Source organism: Argopecten irradians, chromosome 2 (genome assembly GCF_041381155.1).
Source record: "Argopecten irradians isolate NY chromosome 2, Ai_NY, whole genome shotgun sequence".
Classification (NCBI taxonomy): Eukaryota; Metazoa; Mollusca; class Bivalvia; order Pectinida; family Pectinidae; genus Argopecten; species Argopecten irradians.
The window spans coordinates 32679584-32696829 of NC_091135.1; the positions used below are offsets into that span (position 1 = coordinate 32679584).

Genomic DNA, 17246 nt, shown 5'->3' on the forward strand with positions numbered 1-17246 from the left:
GAGTATGGAATGGACACGCGGTGACTGTATCTAAAGGATGAAAAATATGATGTCTTGAAGGAAGCTTTTGAATTTCCTCCAAACCCATCGGCCATTTGTGGCCAAGTCAACAGTATCTTTGTTTTGATGTTGCAAATATTGTAACATATATTTTCCACTTTTTACATAGGCACCAACATCCCTTGTTCGTGCTGAAAGCAACAGCAAGATCTGTTCAACGCAACAAGGATATGGCAAAATGGGCGATAAGTTTTATTACTAATTATTATAATTCAATTCAAAGTTTCCAATGAAATAAGGTATTTTCAATAACTATGAGATTTGCGTAAAACTAATGAAGATAATATATGCAATATGAACAAAAATCTGAAAATTAAAACAGTGCCACATTAAATTGAATGATGTCCTTGGGGTGTTCTTCAAAGGTATGACATCTAACGTTCCAGAAATACGTTGCAGACGATTGCACATGTTCTGAAAGTCTAAATGAACAAAATCCAAAATGAATCGGAAACATCGATGCACACAAAGTTCAAACCGTTTTCCCATCACTTTCCTGCTAATACATTATTTCTGTTATAAGAGCCGGTACATAAACGTGTAAATACGCTGATTGATGTCAGTAGAAGTCCCTTACAATACTGACTTTCCCGCAGCGATATAAAACACAATGTTACGTTGACGCCAAGGGATTATCTGAATAACATTCTTCTTTACCGTCGGCCGCAGCACTGTTTTCATGTGTGGTAACAAACAAATGAAGAGCAGGAGGCTAGGGGGCGTTTTGGGAGAATCTTTAAAAAATTGAAACTCCACACACATTTGATTTCACATATGACGACAGATGGTCCCATGTCATCACTCATCTCTCTCCTCAGTATTGCGGTAGAAAATTACATCCCGCTATTTGTGCTATCCATTATGTTTGGTTATCGATTACCCCGTATGGGCCTCTCGTTGTCGGATTGAAGCGCGGCTATATGTCTAACGAGCATGCGTGTGTATGTGTGTGGGTGAGCTACATTGTGCCCGTTTCACCTTGACACAAGACTCTAGAGAAAAATACTCCGGACGCCGTACTGTTTTTATACTGAAACCATCCACGATGCAGAACATTCTTTTGACAACTGTGATTTTAGCCAGTTTGGCTGCTGTAGGTAGGTGAAATTTGCTGTATATGAACGTATTTATTTTTTCTGGGGACCCTCCCCATCATCATAAATACGAGTAAGATGTTGTGCACACATCTCTAAGAAACCTCGTGTTCGTAATTTTTTCTGATTGGTGTAAATCGTTTCATTTCGTTTCCATGGTTTTCGGAACAATATTCTAAACCGGCAAAAACTGCGAAATATTTTTATAAGCGTAATAAATGTTGATCAATCTTTAATTGTTAATTTTAGAGAGATGTCCTATCATTTGAATCATAGTACATAAAGGTGTACATGAATTACTCATGTTTAGCCAAATGGGGTTTTATATGCATTAAAATTAACTGAACAACATTTCCGATCGCATAAGAAATTAATCAATGATACCAGTGATGATACAACCATGGACATATATTATACGATTTGACCTCTAAAACTCCACTCCTACTATATGTATCGTATGTGTGTTTACCTGGAAGCACGGTTCATGTAAAACAAAGGTGTGTCGTTTGCTCTTGAAGGACATTCCAAGAGCAAAATTTTGGCAAGGGCTATTTCGAAACTGATGGGATATTTTCATCGTTAAACCGATCTCTGGATAAAGCATCCTCTTTCTCCAGTCCACAGCGTTGCGAGAGGTCAATATGCTATAGCTATCTATCACTGGAGTTAGTACAGAATGATCATGACTAATCGTTTCGTTCAGCGAATTTTCTTTCAAATTCAATAAGGCTATGAATGCTCTAGGATGGGTGTTGTCGTCCATGTTCCAACTACAGCATCCCTGTGTTCATCATTCCGTGCAACCAATCAATAATGATTTATTAATACCAGTCGGATTCTGTATGTACAACCAGTCGACCCTTCAGTTTACGAATGAACTGATCTTGCTTTTAACACGGACTGATCGATATGAAGAAAAAGGGACGACGTTGTGTTAAAGCTATCACGCACACATTGATTCAGATCGGATAGTGGTTATATAATTTCTTCATCCGATCACAGCTAGGTACGCGATATTTTAAGACGTTATCTGGCCTTGTCTCCTGAAACACTTTAAACGATAAAGACTGCCTGAAACCGCCATTACCGTATATTATAAGACTCTTTCATATGTGGATATGAAGGATAGGGATATTCTATCCGAGGGTCACAAAATGTAGTAAAACCCGAGGCTTGCCGAGGGTTTTGCAACATTTTGTGATCCCGAGGGTAGAATATCCCTATCCTTCATATCCACATATGAAAGAGTATTTTTCTTTCATACTTCGACGTTTTATTCCAATTTTACAACTAATATATCCCGCCATTTTGAAATAAATTCGAAGAAATCCACGACTGGAAATCAATTTTCCATACATGAAATTTTATGTGATATTTTCAACACAAATTTCATCGTGTGCATCTTTTATAGTAAAACCAGTCATATTTTTGAAAAAATGTTTAAATTTTACCGAAGAAATAGAGATTTTGTTGACGCCGTGACGTCACGAGGCTTTATTGCATGGGTAGACATGCAATACAGCCGCAGGCGACACGAGTGTATTGCCCTGGACCAGCCAGTATTACACCTGTAGGTATGAAAGAAATATATATAACTATTATGGTCCCGACTGTTACAGATCATCGGATTGTTAAATCCTGTCAGGTAGTAACAATTCAGAACATGTCCTATAAATCTAGGAAAGAGACGTTGTACTGTGTACGCTGAAATTATATAGAGTTTCTTTCGTCAACAGTTTGTTTGTGGCGAACAGCTTTCAACGCGGAAAAAAAACTGAGACGCCGTGTAGGCTCTCCCGTATTTATCAGTTAGGTTATTAATTTCCTATCCACTGAGACTTAAAAGTAGGTCATAGTTAGCCTGTTAGCCATGGCAAATGTTAATTGAAGACGGGAAGAAATACTTCGTAAGGGCCTTATACGATTAACATATATATTGCATAGGTTTAAAAATTGTCACAACCTGACATCTATACACAACAGGAAACAGGGAATTTTAGATACAGTTACATGCACTTGGACGTATACACGTGTCTACTGAATAATTATCAAGACATATCGATGTTATTTCGAGGGATTGTATTTTCGCGATTTCGCGGGACATTGATATGATTGCAAAAACTTGATCCGTGAAATATTGACAAATGATTTAAAATCATATATATCTTGAAAGCTAGATCGTTAAAATATGGGCTGTGACTGAAGAGGATACAAACGGGGACAAATTTGGAGTAAATGATTGAAAGATATACTAGTTTTGTATTCTTGACACTTTATTTTTTAAGTGAAAGTTGCAAAGCATTGTTCCGACCCTATGTCTATCTTTTAATTGAAATAGAATTAGCCGGTAAGTGTCAGTACTTGGTGACCCTGGCTGTTAATAGGATGTTGTAAACCAAACCAAACTTAAAGATTTAGCCCTGATGGTACCACTTGGGCTTTTTATGTCCAAACTCCATGTAAGTAGAATGGTCTAGAGTTCTACTTATTGCAAGAAGATACAACACGAAGATACCACAGCCTTCCAAAACACGCATACATCCATTCACACACGCAACGCATTGCATAAAGTGGAGCGCTATCCATGTATAACCTGTTTATTCATGGAACATGCTTTGTAGTCTTTTAGACTTGGCCGTCACGATGCCAATAAGAGATAGGAGCCATTTGCATAGGGATCTGAGAATTAGTTAGTGTACATCAATATGTACCCATCAGAGTGTCCATAGACATTATTAAACGTTTTAGGGGTCAAGGTCAAGTAAAAAATCGGTTAAGTATTCTACATACCTGTATAGTACTATGTAGAGTACAAAAGTTTTGATCAAGAGCCCTAAACGTCTACAAATTGTCTGTGGACACTCTGATGGGCTCATATTGATATAAACTGTAACTAATTCTCGGATCCCTGTGGCCATTTGGACCTTTTGCCAGTTGGTAAATGTGCTGTGCTTATGTCCACAATGCTATGTGGAGTATACATTATAGAGGTGGTGAGTTCTATATAAAATAAATCTTGCCTACATAAACATTAATTTACCTGGCTAGATGTATATCAATCTAATTAAGTGGTAAACAGCATTGTCTGTCGACTGATGATGAAGGATAGCCTGAGGCATCAACTTGTGGAGGTAAATGTCTTTTTCTCGTTCCGTTCGTGACACGTGGGAAGTGGATTTTGTATAACTTAAGCTTTATGTATATGTTTTTAATGGCTGACTTGACACTCCGAATAAATTAACATGGGAAATACTGGACCGATTCGTTAAAGATGAAGAACATATCTATTTAAAAAGTGTTGAATACGCAGAGTTTCCAATACTTGGTTTGGCATGTTTAGAAGGTAGATGGAAATCGAGAATACATGAAGAAGAACTACCTTTTAAAAGTCCCACGCAAGTTTCAAATTCGCAAACTGCAGGAGGAAGGCTAGCTAGTGTTAGAATATCGAAACGCCTCAATAACTCGGTCACAACCCCTTTCTATTATATAATCCTTAGGTTACTATACAAGGCATAAATAAAAAATTGTTCGATCTCCTGAAAAATGAATTAATACTTCATTACCTAAACCAAGAACAATTTGATTTGTCACTTCACCGGGGCCTATGTACATGTGATAGTTGCAATTCCTTCCTGGCGGGGTTAAACGTTGCCCTTACAAATGGCACGTTACCGAGGACCGAAGTATAAATTCCTCTTTCACAACTATGTATATCACGTCAGCTTTCTCGGTTTGCCTGATACAATTGCTGGATGAAAGGAATAGCGTTATTGCTAAACATCCAAGGTTGCATCTTACTACGAAGATTTGCTCAATATATATACTTACCCTTGTGCCGTTCAGCCAGTTCGAGTTGTCTTGCTGTTTTAATTAACTTTTCAATATTCAAACGGGATATAATTAAGAAAAGCTAAACTATACCATTGGCGTATTGGAGTGAAGCTATATAGGACCAAGCTTGAGAGATATTATGGAGTAAGAAGAAGCAACAGAGTATGGTAAACTGGTGATCATCAAATGTTTGGAATTAGTAGCTTTGTAAGCATGATGTATAGGTCCCTGAAGGCTTTAAGAGCAATGCATTAGTTGCTAGTGATAGTGTTTTTAATTTTTTTAAGAACAACAAATTGGTTATGTTTGATATCAATAAAGGAAATTGCGTTCTAGTAAGTTTGCAAGTGTCGCTATGGTAAATTGTTCCTATTTTGTTGAAAAAAGTTTGGCATGAGTTTGTCACAAAGATCCTATCTGTAACGAGAATAGGTTGTAACCAATCGTATCAAAATTAGACTTAATTCCACTCGACTACGATGCTTAACGTAGAGCATCGTACGTAGTGGAGCGGAATTACAACGTACAAGACTAATTTTATAAGACTGGGTCTGTGACCTTGTGTAGTCAGACTGTCACTTGTGTAAATATCTTGTCCTAATATTCATATATGTATCTGTTTATGTGTGTTTATCTGTCACACACAACACCAACGATACCATAAACCCAACAGTCTGATGGTATCACAGCCGAGTAGCAGGTGTAAACATACCTAAACGCTTTGACAATGACTCCAGGGCACCTCTGTACATCTGATAATATTTCTGACCGGTGGCCGGAGGTGAACCGATAGATGCTTACCTTTGTCGGTCAACTTGTATTATACTCGGTAGAAAGAATCTTACAAAATGTAGGTTATTATTTTCCACAGTTATCGAGTTGTTTGAGCTTTAAATCATTATCTTGTCAATGACAAAGTAAAGGACATGCTTCGCACTTCAATTATAGACTAAACCACAAAAGATTAAAGCAATGGCTGAATTGCAGATGCGGAAGCAACTGGAAATCGCTAAGACTATCACCACAACTATGAAGTCGAACTAGAACTTGGTTAAAGAATGGTCATGTAGGTTTCTGTTATTTCTGTTCTTTTAACTTTAAGTAAACTATCTAGCTTTGAAGATAATTCTAAAGAATGTAATCTTGTTTGTGGCAAGGATTTTCATTGGCTTAGAAATTATGTTATCAGCCCCGTTTATAACGTCGTATTTGATTGGTTGATACGACAGAGTAATGATTTCTAAGAAAAAAAGAGAGTCCATAATAATATCAGTTAAATATAGTCTTATCAAAATATGGCCATTTATCCCTATTAACACCAAGGCTTGCTTTATAAATAGGAATAACATAATATTTGCCTAGTTGACTTTTCAATAGGATAACAATAAGGAATAAAAACAGAAAAGATACGTCGACTACACTCTTTATTTATTTGACAGGTAATGCATTTTCCGCAGACATTTTGACTATTTGGGTCTCCTTTGTAAGGGCAAACCGCTCATTTGATGCAAAGTAAATAAGTTTACATAAACAAGGAAATGCGGGATATCTTACCTGTTCTAAACGTCGCTCGTTTTAGAATACCAAAGCAGACGACACTAATGTTTCAAGGTTTTATCTTAACAACCATCAATCAAAACGCACGTTGCACTTGCGTAACCACGTGACTTTTGTGGAGGCAGTCATTGGAACAAAAAGTGAGTTTTTATTTCTCATTACTACTAACCACGTATTATACTTGATTGAGACTAAAACTTTCAAAATGTTCGTTATAACCAGGCTTTTGAACATACGTTTTACTTATCAACTGGGTGTTTCGTATTGACCTAAATGTTTTGTCTCATGAAAGATAATTACAATATTAAATTTATTAATGAAGGCTTGTTAATATTTTTTTAAGTTTTATGTATATGACCTGACGCTTTACCAGTTTTGCTGTAGAGTAAGGCTATCACTCATATTAAAGAATATGTTTCCTAACTTCTTAATATGAATTTGATCAATGATCGGCGAGTGTTGTAACAATATTATTATTCATCCAAAAGTAGAATAATCTCACTTCAATGCATTAATTGTGATTGTTTCATATGAAAATAAATATAACTATTTAGTATATGTACGCTAGTCTAGCGCTTTGTGTGTGGTATCATTAATCTCGCCGAGTAACTGCATGTCATCCCCCCAAAAAATAGTGCGACCAATTTCATCAAAATAACTTGCGCATGTTTGCTGTATATCAATATGGTGGCAGTATATCCCTGTAATGTATTACTGCTGTGTATAGTGGTGGAATGATATCGTGTTTTGTTTCGTATTATGATAGCATACAAGTATCATAATATGTAACCATATACTACCGAGACATACATCCAAGTATATCAAACCCGTCTGAAAATCAATGTCTATAATAATATAAATATCCCTACCACTACTAACAATGACATTCATTAATCAAAATTTACTCTGACTTCAGAACACTTCCCTCAAACTATTTTTAAGATAACTAGCTTTTTATATGAGAAAATGGTTTGAATTTTATGAAGTATTCATGTGAACGAATCCCAAAATACTATGTACTAGTGTCTTCATAAATCCACCTAACAATCCTGTTAAAGTTGGCAGTTTGGCCAACACTACTTAATATCTAATGGGAGGTTTGTCATAATTTGCAACATACTCAACAATACCCATAAAATACTTACGAATACTATTACCAACATTGGCATTATGTTCAACGTACGTCATATTTCACGAACGTTCTTGTCAGCTTTTTCAATGTGTGCCGTATTTACTTATTTGACGAGCAATCTTCTCATCTTTGGAAAAAGTTGGCAATACTCAATAATTCATTGGCAATCTGGTCCACATTGAAAAGATGTTAAACCTCTTCAATAATATATATATTTGAAAATGCATGTACGATGCTTGTCAGCACTGGCAATTCTACCAAACGTAGTTTAATACGGACATATTCGTCAACATGGGAATATTTTCAACAATGAATTCGAGGAATATGATATTCCAAATGCATCTGTCGGCCAATCGAAAAATCATTGGCGTTTGTCGGAATACATAGGGATATATCCCAATGTTTCCGTCGTTCGGGGGTCTTTCATGGTGTGGGGTTATTCTCTCATGTCATAAAAGTAACAGTCTTCCATAATGTACTGACCATACGCAATACCTGCGATAGTAAAGATCACTTAATGGGCTTTATGTCTTTTTGTGCAATCACTAATATAACAAGCATGCAATATGACTGACCACTGAGTGACCAGTATATAACTACCTTTCCAGCGGAACTGGTACTTGATAAAAATATTTGTGCAATCACTAATATAACAAGCATGCAATATGACTGATCACTGAGTGACCAGTATATAACTACCTTTCCAGCGGAACTGGTACTTGATAAAAATATTGTTTGCTCCTGTTATTTTACTGCCAGGTTGTTTATTTGCATGTTGTTTGTGTTTTGTTCCTTGTTTTCTCTTGTTTCGTTTGCTTGTGCTTTTTCCATGTGAAATGCTTAACAGTGCAATAGCTTAATCAAAATACGTATATTGTTAAAATATCATATTTATATGAAACACTTACGATTATTTTCTGTTTCTGTTTTATCTAACTCTATTGACCGATTTCTATGGTCATTGTTATCTGAATTTTTAATTTTCGTTTCAATTTTAATCACGCTTTGGAAGTAAAAAATCAATATCACTTTTTAAGTTACGCGGATTCACACAGTTTGCAAACAAAATTTCTTTCATACCTCGTTGAAATTAAAAGTTAGTGACATCTATGCTTAAATGTGATGGTGATTGCTTCCAGGTGATTCGCTGTCATGCTACATTTGTCGGTCCGATCGGAAGCCGGAGTGTGCTAAAACGCTTGATGTGGAGGAGAGAAGCAAGGCGGACTACATATCGGAGTGTGATGAGTCACAAGCCCCGGTGGGATGTAAAAAGATAATCACCAACGAATATAACTATGGTAAAAATAAATTATTGTACGTTCAAGGTGTATTCATCCAAAACAATTATCGAAAACTGAATTCATATTACACGATACCCTTGACATTCAAGTGTTACATGAGACTAAAGCCATGCAATATTGTGTTCCAAGATTTTAACCTTGACCTTTTATGTTCCAAACATAAACTTGACATGAGAAAATGTATTAACTTCGCTTGTTATAAAGCTATTTCGAAAAGGCGAACTAACCTTGATATTGTCTATTGTCCAAGACAACAGCGTGGACCTTTCTTGTAGTACAGCAGATTGTACATACGAGACTAACGTATGGACCTTGTGTTTAAGTCCAAATATGTGACATATAAGTTACAGTATTGACCTTATCTGTTGTCCGATATAATTCTATTGATATTTCTAGCTATCAAGATGCTGCAACTGTAATCTTATCATATGTATAGTTCGTTATTTTAGACTCAACCGTGCCTGTTTGTTTTCCGAAAAATGACATTGACCGTGTTTGTTTTCTATGACCTTGACCTTTATCTTTTGCAGAACTTATTATCCGAGACTGCAGTTACAACCATTCCGCCGCTGAACATTTGCCAGTTGGATGTGAAGAATACATGCACACTAGCGTGTGTCGCTGTATAGGAGACGGATGTAATGGTCAAGCTGGACTGGTCAGCAACACCATGTTGATGCTGGTGACCGTGATTGCTGCCCGTCTTCTCTTGTGCTCATCAAACGGCCATTGACCACACGTCATCATGAACTCTAGTCTCACTGTTTCTTTCTTTATGTTTGCAAAAAATGTTGCGTTTTGTCTGGAGACGAGAAGGAAGGATGGTTTCAATGCGAAATACTCATGTCTCTGAATTTAGGATCTCAATCACAGCTCTGGGGTGTCCAACGTATTGTTACAACAGTGATGTCCAATTCACGACAGGGGTGTCCAACTTATTGCTACGGCAGGGATGTCCAACACACGACAGGGGTGTCTAACATTTTGTTACGACAGGGGTGTCTAACTTATTATTTCGATCAACATTAACCATGATTCGTTATCGCTGATGTCTCGGTATATCGAAGTATTATGAAACATGATAATTCTTCTCCTAAATTACACCCATGCAAATAGGCAATACGTTTTCGCAGGTAAGAGTGTTAAATTGACGCCATCAAAATATAAAATAAATCAGATCTGATGAATTTATAGTCTGTTGTAAAGAACGAATTGTCGGGTATATTTATTTACGGAATCGAAATCCTCTTTTACATCGAAGAAAATACATAAGTACATGCGCCATATTTATAACTCGACTTAAGACCTTTAACTCAACCTGAGCGGAAATGAGTGCTATTGGAACTGTACCCTGGGGACTGAAACCTTAATAGTTCTTCACCTGATTGCACTAGTATTGAACGCACATTTCTAAAGCCATCTAATATTGATGAAACGTTGAACCCACAAGTGCCAGTCACATTGATTAACCGATATTTAGGCAATTTGCCTAATTCCTACACAATGATATTCGGACCAGGGACTCGGACTCTGCTTTTTACCTCACTGTGTAACTTATTATACCAGGAAGATTGTTTGTGTTTCTTAATGATGCTTTGTTTTTAATTTCAATTGTTGTTGAAGTGGTTTTTGTTTAGACAAACAAACATAGGCCTACATGTACGGTTTCTGGTGGTGTTTTTCAATAGTCAATCACATATCTCCAGAATAAAGAGTTGTTTGAGTCAGGTTCAGGTGTGGATCTTAGTTTTATGAATTTGGTTTGGTTGTACCCAGATAAGAAGTAAAGATAGGGAAGGAATGATTGCATACTTTTAAGTCGGATATACAACTTATGTTTCAAATCACTGTATGGTCTTACATTGTTAGTAGTATCATAGGTTAGAAGAAGGTTCCTGTTGCAGGTATGAAAAGGCTATAAATAAGTCTCTTTTTACGAAAAAAGTTTACGTTTTTAGAGTGATGATCAGACCTTGGCTTTTGGTTTCTTAGGTGTTCTTATAAATTATCACATGTCATTTAAAATCTTGTGATCGTGAATCCGTGTGAGATCTTCGGAGTTAATTTCTTGGGCTTAGGTCAGGTTATTGCCTGAGATGAAGGTAATTTCGTAACTTGAGGACAGAGGATGGATCAGGCGTTATTTTAGAATTATTACCCAAAAATATGCGTGGTCTCTATAGTTGGTGTAGGTACTTTTTGTCTTCACAAAACCTGGTTGTTACAAAAGAATCTCGAGGAATGACGTTGTATTCTTCTAGATACTGGATAGATGATGCGAAACTCAATATTGTTATCTTGATTATCTTGAATTCGACATTTCGGGTAAGTGCGATTTTCACAAGTCTTGGAACCTTGTGAATATGTCTTCGATAATAGTCAACTGTAATTTAACTTAGCGACTGAGAAAATTGTGGAATGTATAGTATGTCTTTTAGAGGATTCTACTGAACCTGCAAACGAAACACAAAGGATGTGGGAGATATGTACACTTAACAGAGACAGGAAGGCCCATAGTGAAAGTAAAGTCAGATTTTTTTTTTGGGTGTCGTTAGTCCGTCAGACCAGCACCTCATCTACACCGTACTGAATTATTGCGTTACCGGATAAGATATATGTTGTGATTTATAAATTCGTTACATTAATTCATTAACCCATAAAGACACATTTGAATTCTTCTGATTCAAAAAGCTAGAACAGTTCATTATGACTTGTCAGGGGGAATGAGTTATTTTTTATAGAACCAACATGTTGTGTTGTCACTGAACTTTATGTGGTACGATGTAAACATGAACACAGTCTAAGGAGGATAACTCTATACAGTTTGAACAAGAATGCGGAAAATGTGCAATAATGCTATGCAACATCGATATTTAAAGATGCTCCACCGCTGACAAACGGTATTTTTTCACTATCAAAAACAGGAGGAGACGATTTAGATTTTTTCTTCAGTTATAAAAGATACTTACTTTACTCCAATACCACCATTGAAAAGTTTGAGTATCTTATTTTACTTCAAGTTAAAAATATGAAAAATAATTAATTGCATCCCGAAAAAAAAAATCCATGAAATGAAGTAATGATTGCGCATGCACCAAAGGCGAAATAAAGTAATTTTTGTTGCGCATGATTGTTTATATACACGATTTAACACCAATTATTGTTCAAATGATGAATATTATTTATGCTCTGTCGACGGTGGAGCATCTTTAACAGAATATTTATTATTTCTCACACGACAACGTATGTCTTAATGTTGTAATATATATACACGTGCGTTAGATTATTTATTTGTGTACATTGATTAATTGCAAGTTATTTCTTCGCTTTGTAAACATTTAAGAAAATTTATTAATTAATTTTGATGTTAAATTCGTTTTCCAAAATAAATTTTCTGGTGGATCCATGACATCTTTAAGACGTCTGTCTAAGATCAATACTATTCAAGAAATTTTGAGTCAAGAAATAAAATCGTCCTGATAATTTTAACAGGATATTTGGGGGAAAAATACGAAAGAAGAGGAAACAATACAAATGATATAATATGTGTTATTAATATTTTCATTATGGTCTAGTTTTATTACAATATTATGAATTGTTCCCCTTTTAATGATTGGTGTCTACCAATAACTTTATGGTTGTAAGTACTTTTATACGTCAGCGTCGAGTGAAGAAAGAATTTCAATGCCAACTTTTCTGGCGTAGGAAACGTTTACTGGTTGAGATGCTTTTTCTGTAGCTCTGTGCTTTGTGTGATCTCTCAAGAAATTTTGTTTGTTGTAAAATTTTGTTGTGCAAGAAATAAAAGGGATTTTCGACGTTTTCATTGTTTCTTTGTTTCTATACAGTACCTGTTCACTATGGCGAGACTTATTTGTCATTGTCCCTGAAAGACGTTGACACCGCAGAATGTTTATTAACACTTGCTAATTTGTAACATGTAAAACTTAATACGAAATCTTTCTCAGTCAGATCCTACATAACCTGTGAAGACATATTGAAGAGCTTTCTCAGTCAGATCTCAGTCAGATCCTACATAACCTGTGAAGACATATTGAAGAGCTTGTATAATATGGTTTATTATTACATTGATATTGCGAAAAAATAATACAAAAATGTTCTTGTTATACTGAACACATGATTAATCAACTGATGGAGAATCTATAGATGTAATAAAAAACAAAGATCATTTCCAGGCATAACTGTTTGATATGTTAGAGTAGTAGAGACAAAGAGTATTGCACGGTATAACATAACACACAGGTAATTGTCACAGTCTGAACTTTATCCTTTAATTTTTTTACTTTTCCTTTTCTTTTCCTTAACCATGCAAAAATAATTAGTTTTTCTTTGCTTGACCGGTTCTTTATTTCATATCTCTATGAAAAAAATCAGATATTGACGCAAAAACCCTCCGATACGTATTGAATTGGAAAAACAATACATTGCAAAACCAATGTAATCGCATGTTTAAATCTTTTTATCAAGTTGTCTGAAAAATTATTTATCAGCAATGATGTAACTATTTTAAAATTCCATCAGGGTAAGCGTAGCGTAGCGGATTCTCACAGTTTAGCAAACATCTTTGTACCCTTATGAACCAAAAGTGACATCAATGCACAAGTAAAAGATATTTACAAAAGTATACGTTTTCATATTCATTATAATACGCCCTGTCGTATCCATATCATATATAAATCCATATAATAATGAAGCTATTGGGAAGAAATGTTTTAACAAATCGTAGGTTGCTGGTTCTTATTATAACCCTGCCATGGAAATTGATCGTCATACAGTTACAAGTTTACAAGTTTTTATTTCATTCAAATGCATAAGAAGCATATAGAGAACAGAACAGTAATCTTCATTTTTGATATGACATGAACAAGCATAAGATGACTGTGGACAAAATACTAATGAGCTACATATGTATGTATTACAGACGTGTGATCACAGCTGAAGCCACATTATTACTGATGACAAATAACAATGTTGAAAAGAACTAAAACAATTTTATCATTTACTTACTACTAGTATTTCTCATGCAGGTACATATGTACATGCATGTTTTGCAGACAGTTCTTGCCCTTTGGATGCGATTACCCTCGCGTTCGTCCACTATCAAAACATATCACTCATAAGATGTCCATGACTGTATCATCCAAACTAACCACCACGATTGGTCAGCCAATCAATAAACGTTTTGACCACCAAGCTGCGTAGGACATCAAGGGGATCGAAACTATTTACCATTTCAAGTTTTGCTTATTAATATACGGTATTGCGGTAATAATTGATATTCCCCAATACACATTCACGTTGTCAAGGAAAGGTAGAATCTTACTTATTTCATAATGTAATTCACTGATGATCTCGTTAATTAGGGCAAAATTGAATACAGTTGAAGCTACACAGAGGATTAAGACACCCTTGAATACTACCTAAATTCACTGGAGCATGAATAATATTTCCACCCAGCATAGTATCATAGATCATATAATAAGTAGTCCATGATTAGCAATCCCTTTCGCTGGTATCACTTTGCGTTTTTTATTACTTGAATGACAAATGTTGACCGAAAGAAAGGACGTCAAATGGATTTTGTTTAAAAGAATATTTTCTTCTACTTCAGCCATGGCCGGAATGTGTGTAGTCTGCCGATCGGACAGGGTATCTGGTTGTGGGGAGACCATCGACCCTAAAATTATCAACGATTACGGACAGGAGTGCGCTAATACAACTGTGTGTGATAAAAGGATTAACATGGAGTTCGAAAGTAAGTTGCGTGTGATTTTTGAAAGATTATGGTTGGTTAACGCCCACCTAATAGAAATCTATTTCGTCCTTCACATTAAATAATTAATATTATACAATAAATCACTGTTAATTGTTATTGTCGAGAGACCAACAACCATAGTGATACTTTTGTTAAAACTTTGTTTTCTACGACCTAGATCCTTACATTCTCGACGTATGACGACTACATTTAGCTGGTTCGCCTGTGGTCGGTATGGATATTACTATGTATTTTGAAGTTTATTCAGGGAGCAGAATAGTAGTGTCAGCAGAGTAAACCGGTCGCACGTTTTTACGTTGTCTGTGTGATAAAGATGAACCACCATTTTGATATGACCGTATTTATGTTTTCAGCTCTTGTAATCCGACAGTGCGGATCAGAAGCTGCCAATGATGAGGAGTACTTCTCCAGCAAATGTAAAGAGGCAGTCAACCACAAGGTGTGTAAGTGTAGGGGTAATATGTGTAACAGCCAGTCCAACGTCGTGTCCAGCCTCAGCGTGCTGACCAGTGCCGTATTAGTCGTCTTGGCCCTTGTACGATAAACTCCTTAGAACCAATCCACACCACCAGTCTACATAATCTTCGACATGTGCTTCATAAATCAAGAACTGTACCTGTGTAGACTTACAAAACAGTATGTTTTTTCTCTTAAGAATACTGAACAACTTATTGTAACGACCGAAGAAAAAGTTGTGTTAACAAGAAATTCCTATAAAGCCAAAATGAATGTATGATATTAACAGCGAAGAGCCAAATACGAAAAAGGTGTAGTGGCAGACAATTAGAATAGTAGTTGATGTTCCTCGCTTCAGAGTGAACTGTTTTCGTCTAAGGTTTGAATTTTAAGCGAAATATGTAAATAGTTCTTTATAATTGGAGATAGATATAGATGTATGATATATATAACTGTACGTGCTATTTGGTTATTGGTGTGTCAGGAGAGTGTACATCACTACAAGTCGGAGAGGCGTGGTTTTAATTGTGACGTCATGTTTGTGTGTAAGTGCTTTCCTAAACGTTAAATATCTGATGGTTGTGTCCGAGACATCCTTATTTTTACACGTGTCCTCATCACTGTACAATCACCATGATGTCATCATTTAAACCCAAAATTAAAAGATGATTTAAGCTGTTGGTTCAACAAAGGACGAAGTCTTTACGTTTATGCCCATCATCCTCCAACCTCACTGAAAAACTGTTTTTAACAGAATTTTTTATGCTTTTTATTATTCTTAAAATATATTTTTATAGAAATCAGAATTCGTTCCTTTGTACAGCGTTTTGATTTGACAGTAGGACGATTGATTTTCTATGGTAGAAGTACGTGTAATGACTACGTACGGTGTATTAATTTTCCAATTAGAAAAAAAAATGTCATCTGACCCTTTGGGATATTTTACTCAGGTCATTTTCCGTTGATTTCGTGTTCAATTGTATGATATTTGCCAAGATTGAAAGTTTTGTTTTACTTTTGAATGCATGTTATCAGCCGTTTGTAAGTTTTAGTGAATGTTATACATGCACGATAATATATGTGTAAACGTGGAATAACTTGTACAAGCTTCTGTGTTTAATATCTATAGTGAAAAGCCAGGATATAGTCATTATTTGAAGAGTTGAAAACCGGAAACGTTGGAGCAAAATAACTATTGGCAATCTATTGCTACAATGAAATGAATTGCTGTCCATGCCAGCTGATGCCATATATAATATAGATCTTTGTGTATATTCAGGAATTTATTCGTACTGTATGCATTGTATAAAGTAGTGCTTTTTCTGTGGCATAAAAACATCGATTGATTTAGCTGTGTAGTACACCACCATTCCTTTTGATTATATTGGTGTTTAGTGAATTTTGTTTCCTAACATAAATAAAATTTATTCCACAAAAATTATTGAGTTTTGTTTCTTAATAAAAGAAACAGCACAGCTTGTTGACTTTTCTGACAATATTCTATTATCAATACAGTAAAACTTTATTTTAAGGCGAATCTGCTTGATGCGAATTTCTGCTTTCTACGAAGTTAATTCAAATTCTCGGTTTTGGTTCCTCTTTTTGTTTTGAAAGATTGGATGTAGCCTTGTTTAGAGGTGAAACTTGTGTACAAAAACAAGGAATTGATTGAAATCAAATCAAATACGATGAAACAAGTGTACACTTAATTGTTGATAAAGGAAAATCTTCCAAAGAAGACATTGTTGCCGACTTAAGAATTTGATAGTTAGCTTAGTAACTACGTTGATTCGGGGTACATTCAGTCTAAGTTTTTAATTTACTTACAGTTACATAAACCATAGCGAATTACTTCTTCTGGACCCATGGGATTCATTGTAGCAAAGTTTTATTGGATTATTGTTACCGACAATTTTAAAATTCTTTCAAAAGTTGTGTATATCTTATGATTTGATGTCAGATGAGTCCAATGCCATGTGCTGTAGAAGAAGCAGAGTTAAATGCAATAATCA

The 17246-nt window shown here is 35.5% G+C and overlaps 1 protein-coding gene across 2 annotated transcripts; it reads left to right on the top strand.

Annotated features, from left to right (window-relative positions):
- Positions 1-867: 867 nt before the first annotated feature.
- Positions 868-16672, top strand: LOC138315194 (UPAR/Ly6 domain-containing protein CG9338-like). 2 transcript variants are annotated; one of them, XM_069256012.1, is made up of 3 exons: positions 868-1157; positions 8817-8978; positions 9512-12098. In XM_069256012.1, exons 1-3 carry the CDS (start codon positions 1004-1006, stop codon positions 9712-9714), a joined length of 519 nt encoding a protein of 172 aa, XP_069112113.1. In that variant the 5' UTR covers positions 868-1003; the 3' UTR covers positions 9715-12098. The 2 variants fall into 2 exon arrangements, with proteins under 2 accessions (XP_069112113.1, XP_069112114.1); XM_069256013.1 differs by lacking the exons at positions 8817-8978; positions 9512-12098 and adding exons at positions 14614-14757; positions 15132-16672 and having other exon boundaries at positions 991-1157.
- The last annotated feature ends 574 nt before the right edge of the window (positions 16673-17246 follow it).

Bases quoted from the DNA above. Each gene is read 5' to 3' on its own strand.
- LOC138315194 (XM_069256012.1), top strand. From the start codon at position 1,004: ATGTGTGTGGGTGAGCTACATTGTGCCCGTTTCACCTTGACACAAGAC. The intron at 1,158-8,816 runs GTAGGTGAAATT...GATTGCTTCCAG, and splicing joins AGCCAGTTTGGCTGCTGTAG to GTGATTCGCTGTCATGCTAC. The intron at 8,979-9,511 runs GTAAAAATAAAT...TATCTTTTGCAG, and splicing joins CACCAACGAATATAACTATG to AACTTATTATCCGAGACTGC.